At 35.9% G+C, this 14428-nt stretch overlaps 1 protein-coding gene across 2 annotated transcripts in view; it reads right to left on the bottom strand.

Moving 5' to 3' along the window:
* nopo (TRAF interacting protein no poles) overlaps positions 1-14428 on the bottom strand; it is a 128872-nt gene that overhangs the window by 80426 nt on the left and 34018 nt on the right. For both annotated transcript variants that reach the window (XM_090410248.1, XM_090410249.1), the window contains one exon: positions 10221-10334. In XM_090410248.1, coding sequence (XP_090266374.1) covers positions 10221-10334 — 114 coding nt within the window. The remainder of the gene's footprint in view (positions 1-10220; positions 10335-14428) is intronic.

Below are 14428 nucleotides of genomic sequence, written 5' to 3'. Positions count from 1 at the left end.
GCCACTGTAAGACCTTTATACCACCCTACTTCAGCATTTCTGGTCGAATATCATCTACTCCTGTTGCCTTTCCACATTTCAAGCCTTTGATGGCTTTTTCTACTTCAAGTATGGATATGTATTCTTTACTATGTCTGTTGATTATTTTTTACCACTGGGCTATCACTGCTTGTTTCATTTAGCAATTTCTCGAAGTAATTATTCCATACTTGAAGTATATCTTTTTCTCCCGTTTTCATGTCACCTTTATCATCTCTAACACCTTTTACAGCACTCTTTCCTCCATTCCTAAGCTTCTTCAACAACCTCCAGAATATTTTGCCACCTTCTTGATATTTATTTTCTATGTTCTTGCCAAAGTCCTCCCATGACTTTTGTTTAGCTAGTTTTAAACAATGTTTAGCTTTCTTACATTTGTCTCTGTATTCTCTAAGAGCACAAGTTGACTTATTTGCCAGGAACTTTTGATATGCTTTCTTCTTTTCCTTCACTGCCTCTTTAACTTCCTGTGTCCACCATGGAGTTCTAATTTTTCTATCCTTGCAGACAACTTCACCACATGCCTCTCTAGCTGAATCAATCAGGGTTTTCTTCAAGGCTTGCCACTGAATCTCCAAGGTTTGGTTCCTGTTCTCAAACTCTTTCATTTTTTCTTCGATAATCTTTGTGTATTTTAGTCTACAGTTCACATCTGAGAGATGCTCAACTTTTATTCGCTTTAAAACTTTCTTACATGTTATTCTTTTCAATATGAAATTCAATTTTATCCTGCCCAAGACTAAATAGTGATCACTTCCAATTTCAAATCCTCTGTACACTCTGGTGTCCTGCACCAGGGAGAAAACATCACTATCAGCAATAACATAGTCAATGAGACTTTTCTTATTCCTTGCCTCTTCTCTCCATGTGAATTTGTGCACATTTTTATGTTGGAACATGGTGTTAGTAATAACCAGTCCATGTCCTGAGCAGAAATCCAACAGGTATTTGCAATTATTATTAGCTTTGCTCTTTTCTCCAAATTTTCCCAAAATATTTTTGTATGTCTTGACAATCATTTCCTACTCTGCTATTTAGATCCCCAACAAGGACCAACCATTTCTCAAGTATACTTGCATATATCTTACCAGGAACACTCAGTAGGGAAATACCTCTGTAATTCTCACATTCAGTTTTATTTCCCTTTTTATATATATAGGTACTATTAGAGCTCTACTCCAATCATCAGGAATTTGTCCCTCTGTCCAGGCATTCTGAACTATGTAGTGCAGCCACTGTAAGACTTTTATACCACCATACTTCAGCATTTCTGGTCGAATATCATCTACTCCTGCTGTCTTTCCACATTTCAAGCCTTTGATGTCTTTTTCTACTTCAAGTATGGATATGTATTCCTGAGTATATGCCTGTTGAGTATTTTTTTTTACCACTGTGCTCTCACTGCTTGTTTCAATTAGCAAGTTTTCAAAGTAATTACTCCATACTTCAAGGATATCTTTTTCTCCTGTTTTCATGTCACCTTTATCATCTCTAACTCCTTTTACAGAACTCTTTCCTCCATTTCTGAGCTTCTTCAACAACCTCCAGAATATTGCTAAGGAGCTCATAGCAATGCTCAACAAAAACACAAAGGAAAGGAGAGATGGATCTCAACCATCCATGAACTTAACTTCAATAAATCTAGCTGAAAAAGCTGGTCACTTGTGAGAAACTTATGGGGGGAGGCAGAACCAACAACATACAAACTACCAAAGATAACTCTTGATCAAATGGCTAATCATTTACTGAAAACCTCCAAGATACGTCCCAGTTCTATTAGGAAAATAACTGTGCAATCTTCCATCAGAAAAAAATCTGAAGATGAGTCACAAGCTGCTTGAACTTGTATGGCAAGTATCTCTGGAAAAGGTACAGGAAGCCTTAAAACTCACCAAGAATGGCAAGGTTGCAGGAGTAGATGGTAACCTCCAAGAATTTCTAAAACATCTCATCCAGCAAGGTCAAACATGGCTGGCCACCCTTTTCTCAAAAATTATAACAACTGGAAAACTACCAAAACTGTGGTGGGAAGCCAAAATAATTGCTGTGACCAAACCAGGGAAAGATCCAAATAATGTCAAAAATCTACAACCTATCTCCTTGCTTTGCTCCACCTTTAAGCTCTTTGAGAGACCTCCTTAAAAGAATTTCACCACTCATCAAAAGAGCACTCCCGATTGAACAAGCTGGTTTCAGGCTAGGAAGAAGGTTTCAGGGCCAGGACCTGCTCACAGGTCCTGGCCCTGACAACACAGATTGAAGCAAGCTTCCAGAATTTATATTGACCATAACATCAGCTTATAACACAGTCTTGATCAGCTGCCTCCTCCTAGAACTAGGCAATATTATAAGATGCAAAAAAAAAAACTTTATGGCTTTTTGAATCCATTCTCTCCAACAGAAAGATCCAGGTCAATATTGGTGGAAAAAAAGAGTAGGCCCAGATTCCTCCACAATGGTCTCACACAGGGCTCTGTGTTAGCCCCTTTACTCTTTAACATCTAAATGTCCGATTTACCACATACCAGCTCAAGCAAATATATGTATGGAGATGACCTAGCGATCCTACACCAATCTACCTCCTTTGCCAACCTGGAAACAATCTTAAACACAGTCCTGAACATCCTGAAAGAGTACTTCAAGCAGTGGTACCTGAAACCAAATCCAATAAAAACTGTGTTCACAGCATTCCACTTGAACAATGCAGAGGCAGATCGACACCTCAACCTCTCTTTCTGTGGCAAAATGGTAGAACACGAGCCTCACCCGAAATACCTTAGAGTGAGCCTGGACAGAAACCTAACCTATAAAGGGCACATCACCAATCTGTCCAACAAAATTAAAACGAGAAAGAATATCATTTCCAGGCTTGCTGGAACAACCTGGGGGTTGTGGTGCAGAAGTCCCAAGGTTGTCTGCACTAGCCCTCACATTCTCTGCAGCAGAATACTGTGCTCTAGTCTGGGAAAGAAGTGCGCACACTAACATTATAAACATCTAGCTAAACTCTATCATGTGCACAATTAGTGGGACACTGAGAAGCACCTCTTCCCTGGCTGCCTGTCCTATCTAACATTGCTCCACCAAATATACGGAGAAGATTAAAGAATTTAATAAGGTAATGAGCAACCTGCTCCTGCCCTACAACAGACTCTCATAAATCCACTTAGTCTTCGCCTAAAATCAAGAAACCCTTTCTGAAGAGGATTCCATGGACGAATCCTCTTCAGCTGCCTTACCATCAACACCTGACATGTGGAGAGAACACTGGTCCAACAAATGGCTTCCTGCTTGAAGATCCCTAGGCTCTGCAGCCTGGTTTTGTTCTTCCTAGGAAGATTTGGTCATCTATCAACAGGATCAGAACTAACCAGGGCAGATCTGGCTACTTACTGCATAAATGGAGAATGTCAGACCACCCTTATTGTGACTGTCCCCCCATGACCAAACGATCGCTTATATTGTGTATGACCGGCCAAAGCATCAATTTCCAGGTGGTGGCCTCCAGGATATCCATGAGGTGACAGATGAGGCCCTGCTTTGGCTTTCTGGACTGGACATTGACCTGTAGCTGCTTTGTATTCCTTTTGCCATAAGAAGAAATAAAATAAATGGCTGATATAATGTCTCTCACCTTAGTCTGAGCTCTGATCTATGTATTGCACTTTCTATCTAGAATTGTAATACCAAGTAATGATCTTTCCATTTTTCCTCTCAGTAATCTTCAACCTGATCATTTTTTAGTTAAAAACAACATTTCACTTCCATATATCATGACTGGAAGTATACAACGGTTTAATATTTTTCTTTTAAGATAGATTGGGATGTTTCCTTTGAGTGTTTCCTAGTGTTTTCCAAAGGCTATCCAACTAAGTTGAATTCTGCATGTAATTTCTTCTTCTCCACAGCCCCCCTCTACTGTGATCATTTGTACTAGGTAAACATAGAAAGTTACTATATCAATTTTCTTCTGTTCCATTTGTACTAGCTTTTTGGTGATGTATTTAATATACATTTTTGTTTTGTCTTGGTTTAATATTTTATTTAATCCTTTCGATTTTACTTCCTGCATTCAATTCACTGATCATTTGTTGAAGTTCTTCTGTAGATTCTTAAAAGATGTTGTCAGCAAATCATAGGTGATTTAGTTCTTTCCCATTTACTATAAATGTCTCTATTTTTCCAATCCAGATCATTAAAAATCTTTTCTAGGGGTACTGTAAATAGTTTAGCTCCTTCTAACTCCTTTGATAGGAAATTTCATATTTTTTTCTGATTTTACAGATGCAACTGAAGCTTTATATATATGACTAAGTATATCAATATAAGTTTATTCAATTCCTTGATTTTTTAGGGCATCTAAAGCAGCTAATGTTGAGAATGAATCAAATGCCTTTTCAAAATCAATAAATGCCAGGCCTAAGAGAGTTTTTGGTATTCATTTGTCTTTTCAATGCATCTTATTACATACAATCAATCTGCTTGTTCTGGAGGTTGGCAAAAAAACTAGTTTGTTTTGTATTGTTGCTATATACATTTGTAAAAATGTTTGTATAGTGTTGAAAGGAGATTGACAGGATGGCATTATTACAGCATGTATAAAATGACTGGTTCACCACCTGCTTTCAGACCTATTGGTATCTCATCTTCACCTAGTATTATTATCTGTTCTTTGTCATCAATTAGTACTCCATTTTCATCTTTAAGCGCTATTAATTTATTTTGTCCTAAGGACAACTTCTCACTCCTTTTAAGACTCAATGTTCTTCACATAATGCACGGTCTTCTCCCTCAAATTTTCTATTGTAATTATGATTTTCCTTGTTCTGAAGTTTCTAATTTCTTGTATCATTCTTTTTTTAATTGTTTTACATAGCTCCAAGAATTCTATTCTACTTCTCTTGTTAAATCTCTTTTCATTTCTCTTTCTGAGAAAAAGTTTACAGTTTCTTCAGATAATTTTCTTTCATCCTTCTTTTGGTTAATTCCAATCTCTTTGGCATTATGTAGTAGGGTCTTGGTTATTATTTGATAATTTTTGTCTGAGTCTTCATTCATATCAATATTATAAAACTTTTCTTTCTGGAAGAGGTATTTTTTTTGTTTTTTTTTTTCAATGGGTCTCCACCTTTGGCAAACTATTTTTTGAACATCTAGAAGATGCTGTGTTCTTATCCAATCATCCCCAATCCTCTCTTTAGTTTGTTTAGGTTGATGATGTTTTTGCTGTTTGGCCTCATTCTAAAAATGTACTTACCATTTTCCTAAGTCAGATCAATAGCCTTTACCCACACATTCAATTCAACATGGAAAAAGATAATGCTGGTAGTTTATTATTCTTACTCACACAGCCTCTAGTACTTGGACAACCAGTGTATCAGAAACCTACCTTTACTGACAGATACATTTATCAAAATGTCTGCTCATCACACCTTGTAAAAAATTGGTGTTATCTTCAAGTCGTTAATTAACAAAACACATAATACACGTTCTTCTCCTCAAACTTACAACAAGAACTTCTATCAAAACTTTAATGGAGTTAAATGGTTATAACTATCATCAAATCGAACGGATAATTGACTCCTATGTCCCAACGTCCAAGGATTCTTCGACAGACTGCAGGGTTCAAATCCCTTATACACTGCTTGAAAAGAAGTCAACAGACCCTACATGGGCAAGGTGCATTGTGGCATGTAATGAGTCATGCTTGTAGCCAGTATAAATTGGAGGAATATGATGCTCCCAAGTTAGTTCAACTATGTCCTGGTGAAATGGCTGCAAGATGAGAAGTGACGGAGTTTGAAAGAGGTATGATAGGATGCCATGTTGCAGGCCTATCTGTTTGACAAATTGGGCCACCCCAGTTCAACAATCACTGATAACATACTGAGATGGAAGCGCAGGGAGTCAACTGCAAGTGCTACTCACAGTGGACAATCCACCACACTCACTGAACGTGACGGTAGGGTGCTACAAAGGATAATATGTAAAAACTGCAATTCATCTGCTGACACATTGAACACAGAGTTCCGAGCATTGAGAACTCAGTTCAAAACTGAGACTCACAAACATGAGTTTCCATGGTAGGACAGCAATATGCAGGCCCCACATTTCCGGAACCAACATGCAGAATCATATTCAGCGATGCAAAGAGCATCTACAGTAGGACATGAAAACTTAGAAAGTTGTGTTATAGAGCAACAAATCATGCTACATCCTCTACTGACCAGATGCCTGGTGAACATCTCTTACCAGTGTGTGTGTAACCCCCAACTGTGTGATGATAAAGTCCTGTTATTTTCTGGTTTGGCCTCTGACTTCTGTTTGTGGTACCACAAAACTGACCAACATCACCACACTTAACTGGCCTCCACAGAGTCCTGATCTCAACCCTATTGAACATCTATGGGATGAACTGGCACACAGTGAGGTCAAGGGATATCTGCACAACAGTGCAGGACCTCATTACATGCCTACATGAAGAATGGTTCAAAATTCCCATTGATCACTATCATATGCTTGTGGAAAGTATGCCCCATAGAATTGCTGCAGCAAGAGCAAAGGAGGTCCTACATCTTAAGGTGGGCACCATGGCTGTTTATTCTTCACACTATGGTGTTCACCAACTTCTTTCCAAGCAGGGCATTTCTGGTATCTCTCAACCTATTCGTGGAATTTTGAAGAAGTATCACCTTAACCCCACATATTTTCCTATCTACAAAACTTTTCATCTGTTACCACCTACAATTTTTCTTTAGCTGGTATTTATTAGATCCCTTGTGAATGTAATTTGACATACTTTGTGCAGATAAGCTGTTTGTAGAAAAAAGAATTAATGAACATCAATATAACACTGAATACATACAACCTCAAAAGTCTGGTCTAGCACAACATAATATTGTCACTAAACAGCATCATGTGAGATGAAGCTCATCTTCGCCATAGAAGCAGTTTTAAATATGAACACCTTTTCAAAGAAAGTTGTAAGACAAATTTACATTGGCCTAAACTGAATCAGAACTATTGTTTCTCACTCCCAAAAGTTTGGGAGATTCTCATTTTATGTAAAAAAATAGTTTTAATATTACTTATTAATTTCTAGCATGTAGCAACGATTTTTAAATGGTAAACCAAGTGTTGTATGTATCTTATATTCCTGTTTATTTTATTTATTTAATTTTTGCTTGTTGTTTCTACACACTGATGATGTTCTGTTATTTCAGTACATCATCAGTTTACAAAATATCATTGTGTGCTATAACATTGAAGTTTATTACTGTGGTTATTGTGTAATTTTGTTATTATTATATATTTATTATATATATAATAATATATTATTATATATTATTATATATTATTATATGATTAAGTGACACTTAATCATAATAATAACATTATTATTATTAATAATGTTATTATTAATAATAATAACATTGATTATTATTAATAATATTATTATTATTATTATTAATATTAATTAAGGACTCATAATGGGAGGGCATTACTCAGTGATTTGAGGATGCTACAGTATGGAACAATCAAAAATTACTAATGAACACTAATTTATTTAGCTTGTATGTTTTGCCAAGTTGCATTTCAGTATTTGTAACTTACATGGTAATCACTTCGATATTATGTGATAATTATATATGATTACTATCACATAAAAGTAAACTATATAAGTAAAACACTTTATTTATAAACTAGCATTTTGTCTTATTACAAGCTATTATCAAATAGTTGCTACATTGGAATAAGAGAAGGGTGCTGTATCCAATAGGATGACTACTTGAATGTGTTATGCAGTGGAAAAAAGTTTGATGCAGAAACTAAGTGTTTTAATTTTTGTTGCTTGTTTGAATATTAGCACTCATTCCATTTCATGTTAGGTTAATGGAATGTAGCCTCAGAAGATTCTTTGAATAGTCTCTCAAATTTGTATTTAATTCTCTGGATGATTCAGGTTTTCTTTAAAAGAAAACCTGAATCATCCAGAGAATTAAATACAATCTGGCATAATTTTCTAATCCTGATTTATTATATTACCAAGAATTCTGGACAGTCATCAGAATTCTTGGCAATTTTTTTTTTTTTTAAATGTTGGGTCCATACATGAGAAAGATTGATCAGTACATGAGTATCATGTAAGGGAGAAGAGTTTTGAGAAAAGAGGAACTTGTTCATGTTACATTTGAAGGCCTGAGTACTGTAATTACTTGGGAAATACATGAGGAGAGGCTGTTCCAGAGTACAGCAGCAGCAGTATAAATGAAGGAGGAGGAGAAAATAAACTTGTTCTATGAGCATGGAGTTGAACTGTGTTTTGCAGACAATTGAAATTGACAAGATTATCTGAGACCCATCAAGGAATTGTTTAGATATCAGAATTTAAGTTTGCAGTAGTTGTCACTCAGTGGATTGTGGCGATTTGTTTGGTGCAAGGTCTGTCAAGCGAGAAGGAGGAATTTAGTGTACTGTCATTGGTGAAACTGTATCAGATTGATGGTCAATAGGAGCAGGTCATTGGTATATTAAAGAAAGAGCATGGGGTGAGAAGACAGAACCTTGTACCTTAGTTGCACAGTTAGAAATAGGGAACTATCCTCCCCATCACACACAACGTGCATCCAGTGAGAAAACTCACAACCCAGTTGCAGAACAGACCGAATTATGGGAGCTTAGTTAATAAGCCCTTGTGCCAGATCCTGTCAAGTGTAACCACTTCGGATTCACCAAACCTTTCCATGGTATTTATCTAGTACCATGGAAAGGATGGTGACATATGTGAGGAGATACCCTGTTGACAGTATTGGCAGAATCCATACTGGCAGTCATTTATTAGTTGAGTATTTTCAGGTAGTGTTGGAGTTGGGTACTGATGGTTTTCACCATTACTTTTGTAGAGGACTGCGGTGTGCGTGTGAGAGCGAGAGATTGGGTGGTAGCTTGATGATAAAAATTTGTCATGCGATAAATCTTTTACCATCATGGGTTAATTCCACAGTGTAGGGTAGATATCAGTTGAATAAGAGCATAAAGAGGCAACATAGGAGTCAGCACTGGAGCACAAATCTTCAGAACAATTGGAGGAATGCTGTTGCGGCCAGGGAATTTTTTGGTATCTAATTTAGATAGGATTTTTCTGATCACTTTCTGGTGAAAGGTAAGTGGAGGAATTGAATATTGGGTGTTTGGGGAACATTTACCCAAATCATCTATGCAGGCATTTGAGGAAAAGTATAATGCCAGGAGAGTGGCTTTTCTATGGGGGTGAGAATGCAATAGATCCATCTGTGTGAAGTAGTAGTAGGCAGAAGTTGTGGCCAAATGCTTTGGTAAAATACCAAAATGTGTGGCTGTCATTTGGCTCTTTGCCTTCTCACACTGGTGTAAGCAGTGTGAGAAGGCAGAGTTTTGATGATAATCAATTGTGGTATACTTAGTTCATTTCTACAGTGTTAGGGCATCTTTGGAGAACCAAAGCTTACTTAGGGGAAGGGAATTTAGTGAGGATCGAGGAATATATGCTTCCATTCCAGAGAGGATTACTTCAGTGATCCTCTGATAGGTGATATGCTAGTGATATTTCAGTATGGTATGTTTTGGTTTCCTACTATGTTTGTTCATAGTAGGAAACCAAAACAAAGAATCATGTTAACTTCTGAGTAGAACATGGAATTATGGAATCCAAACATTTTTGGTAAGATGAAGGTAACATTAGATGTCCTTGTACACAGGTTGAATGCTTCTTCAATACAGTTTTTCATCTTTCAACTACACATTTTAATATAGGGCAAAATGATGAATAATTAAAAATTTTTTACTTCACTTACTTAATCTGTCTTTATGTAGTTGATATAAATCATGTTCAGATATAAGTTAACCTCCTTACTGGCCGTGTGGATGAAATAGAGAGACCAAATTGCACTTCTTACCCATGTTATTCAATAGGTGTTACAGAATCGTATCCAGATTTAGCTGGACATCTATAGATGTCATGGCTGGTTGGGGTGTTAATCATTATAAATTTTATCATCTTTATTCTTATTACACAGTTTAACTTGCAGCATCAAAAGCATTAAAGATATATTATATTTATACTTTAAGAAATACGTGTTTATTATAAACCAAACAGATGATGTTTGGTTTATAATAAAATCTCTGCTAATAATATGATTTACCGTTTCAGAAGAGAACAGTATGTTGCTAATTGCCTCAGTGCACCTTGTCCTTCTCCACATCCTTTTAAAATATTTTCAACATCTTGTTGAGTTCCAGTTATCACTGCTTCCACACTATAAAATAATAACATGTTATGTTTAGCAGCAAAATGTAAATATAATCTTTCTAAATTATGCAAAAAGTCAAACCTGTGAGATATTCTTCACACCTAAACAAATTTACCTGCATCACATTACTTACCAAAATGAAAGACTACCTACAAGATTCCATCACTGTACCCATAGAGTATGCTAGTTAGGATTGTAGGAGCCTGTGAAAGTGGGTGGATGGAAGAAAATGTTAATTTTCCCTAAACAAATGCAGGTGTTAATTTTCAGGATATCATAGTAATGGGAGGGAGAAAGAAAGTATGGTTGGTTGTTTTGCATTTACAGCTAGGAAGCTTGTGTATTATGTCTAAATTGTGTGTTCTTCTTCTTCTGCCTGGTTTGCCTGTTTTTGTAAGAAAACCCTTCCACCTCCGTATGAGATGGAGGGGGTAGATGTTTAAGATTGATGGCAGTCTTAATAAAATAGTATCTAAATTAGAGGGATATTAAATCCAACACTGTTTCAAAACCAAATAAGAAACTCAAAGATCGCTAGTATCTGCTGATACTTTTATAGTTTACTATATTCAGCATGAAACTCTTTGATTCCGATCTTTGAGTTTCTTATTCGGTTTTGAAACAATGTGGGATTTAATATCCCCTTAATTTAAATAATGTTACATTTCCGAAATGAAGCCTATTGGCTCTTGATTTAAGTAAGTTAATAAAATAGAATAATGTTCTGGCTATGAGCTGAATGCATAATATACTGACTATAGTGAACTTGCAGGGATCAAAGAAATGGTTTGTTATAGTCAATTTCCTTTAACACAGCACTGATGCTCTGGGATCATAATGAATGAATGCTATGGTATAATATATCTGTTGGGTAAATAGGTTTGTGTTTTGAAAGAAAAATACAAAGTTTCCAGAAGAACCCTACTACTCCATTTAAAGAGTGGATAACTCAATGCAAAGGCTTGAAATCAGCATGATTTTAAAGAGTGTGCTAAGAATGAATGGCAACCAGATATAGTTTGCATTTTAAGAAGTTTCACAGAATATGGCAATTTTCCAGATTCCAATTCAATGAACTATAGCCATAAAGTATGATGGATTACCTTCAGTTTTTGCTGGTCTCATGGAGGTGGCAGAATTTTCCTCCTGGAAACTCTTTTTTTTTCATCCTTCAAAATAGGCAAATTGGACAGAAAAATACATGCAATTAATAAATTTAATACCATGGCCTCATAGTTTTAGTTTGCTTTGGCCATGACTCACTCCCAAATGTAGGGATGATATTCAACAGGACTTGGACTAAGCAGCAGTTCATAAAGCACAAAATAATGCTTATGGCAAAAATGAAAACCATATATAATGAGGTAGATGTCGTTTTGCTTCGATCAGCTATCAGGTTATTAGGAAAGGCTATCAGCTGCAACCACCCATTCATGAAAAAGGTTCAAACTTTTAACCACATATGCAAGAAATCACTTCTAAGTCCCATCCTTATCCCTATACAACTTTCACTCTCCCCTCTCCTTTTTATGTTCTAAAAAGGGAAAAAAAGTTAGCCAAAAAATTAAACAACCCTGAATCCAAGCCTTCGTCTTTTCTAAAATAGTAATAAATTAGTAAAACACAACCAATTTAACAAATCCATAATGAATTCATGATAAGCCAAGAGTTAGAAAAAAGCATGGTTTTACATTATTTCTGGGAGGACATGAATTTATTTTTCTTTGACCTTACTAAACTTATCAATCCTAGGCTCTCAAGTAAACAGACAGTAAGTAGAGCTATTTTTAGTGCACATGTACAAAGCATTTTATAATAAATTTAGTTTAATCCTTTATCCGAGTGTAAGCAAAGTTTGCGCTTGAAAATATCTGAGGCAACTCCGAGCAAAGGTGGACCAAGCTCTCATCACTCCTTGTCTCAGTATCTCCCATAATGCAAAACACATCACCTTGCAGACATGTATACTGCTATGCATTAAGGGAAGGGGCCACTACCCAGACAGGTTTCGATCTTTATTGAGCTCTCGTCAGTGGGAGGCAGACCCAAACATGGAGATACTAAGGCAGAAGCAATATGAGAGGTCATATTTACCTATATGAGTTGCCAACAGGCGTACCACCTTATTATTGAATTACTCTAGTCTAACCAAGTGCAAAATAAACTTGCAACAAACCATTTTGTATTGCAGTTTTATTTCCTGCCTCAATATTTCCTACACCATGTTAATTCAAATGAGAGACTCAATTAGTCTGAAATACTTTGAAAAAGTAGAATATAGAATTTCACAGTTATTTTCCTCTCCTTTTGATACAACAGTCCTATCAAAATTTCACTTTCAGGTTGGTAAGAGAATTATTGTATATATCTCTCATATATTCTTTCCTAATATCATTTAAACATACATGGCCCTACTTATAAAGACAGCCACCAATTTGCTCTTTCATTACATAAACATCTCTTCCTCATAATTTAATGCTCGATTTTTAAGTATTATTCTTTTTACTCCCACATTGTCCTAATAATGTCATTCTGTATCATGCCAACATTACAAGAAATCTAAGCAGGTTTGAGTATTACTTGTCTCTTGCCCATTCAAGCTACCCATACTGTCCTTCCTCTTGAAGAGTAAGGTGTGTTATGAAATTATTCACAGCATATTTCTATAAACTTGATGCTATCAAATATAACACAAAGCAGAGAATTTTTTTGAATGCTGTTTGTGGATTGGCTTTGGCTGTAATTTGGCAGTAGATCTGGTGATCTGTAAATACTAATTTAATGATCCAATTAACTAAATAAAATTAATTACATTACTGGAGGAACACTGTGGGAGTTAAAAGGATAGTACCTAAAATCAAGCATTAAATTGTGATGAAGAGGTGTTTATGAAATGAAAAGGGAAAAATTGATGGCAGTCTTTATAAGCAGAACCATAGATACAGATCACTGGATCCAGGGAGGGGAGGAATCCCTCTTATACAGAAGCAGATATAAATCAGGGAAACTATTTCTTTAAACTGCCACAGCACAACAACAACATTCTTCAAACCTAAACAAATTTACCTGCATCACATTACCAAAATGAAAGACTACCTACAAGATTCAATCACTGTACCCAGTTAGGATTGTAGGAGCCTGCCTTTTTACAGTGGCTTTGCACTCCTACTGTGTGTGCATATGCATAGTATATTTCCTTGTGTCCATGAAAATGTCTTGGTGACCAAGGCAAAATATTAGCTTAATAATCTAAATCAGCTAAATAAATGCAATTAGTAAACTATCTTTAGACATATATTTTCTCCATTAAACATCAACATGAGTGATAATCGATGCTGAAAGTTTATTTTTCGCTTGGTTAGACTATAATAAATTTAGTTTAATCCTTTATCCAAGTGTGAGCAAACAAAGTTTGTGACTGAAAATATCTTCAGGACTGAATATGGTGTTGTACTACCTTACTGGGGTAAGATAGGTGTTGTATTACCAAAAGGACTGAAATAAAATCCTTGAAGAAAAGACCATCAGAAACATGAAACGTGTAAAGATGGTTAGAGAAGATAATCAGAAATGCTCACATATGGAGCTATAAAAAGTTTTTATAATAGCTACACTGTACAATCCAGAAGGCCTGGCCAGAGAGTTGAATACCAGATTACTCAGGCAAAGCTCTTATATTTCCCATCAATGAAAAAAGGAAAAAACTGAATGTGACAATTAGAGGAATTTTTTTACTAAGTATTCCAGTATGATTTATGCAAGCATACTGAGAAGAGGATATGAAAAATTGTGGAAGAGGAACTAGTTTCAGGCCAAATAGGAGTTGTCAGGATCAGATTTTTACTTTAACAGAAACAGTTGAGAAACTGTTGGCATGGATGTCTGAAGTTGGATTTACATGGCAGATGAATTTCATGATCCAATGTGAGATCATCGCCATGCTAACTGGAGGCCTGAAACAGCTTGAAAAGTTCCATGTGTTTGTTTTCTAGAGCAGGGTTTCTGGACTATGTAAAAATAACACAAAAATACAATATATATTCTCATGTTCACTTACATAAATATCGTTTATGTAAGTGAACTTACATAAATCACTTACA

Source organism: Typopeltis vanoorti, chromosome 20 (assembly GCF_054136105.1).
Source record: "Typopeltis vanoorti isolate ZY-2024b chromosome 20, IOZ_Tvanoo_1.0, whole genome shotgun sequence".
In the NCBI taxonomy this organism is placed as follows: domain Eukaryota; kingdom Metazoa; phylum Arthropoda; class Arachnida; order Uropygi; family Thelyphonidae; genus Typopeltis; species Typopeltis vanoorti.
This window is presented reverse-complemented; position numbering and strand designations above follow the sequence as displayed.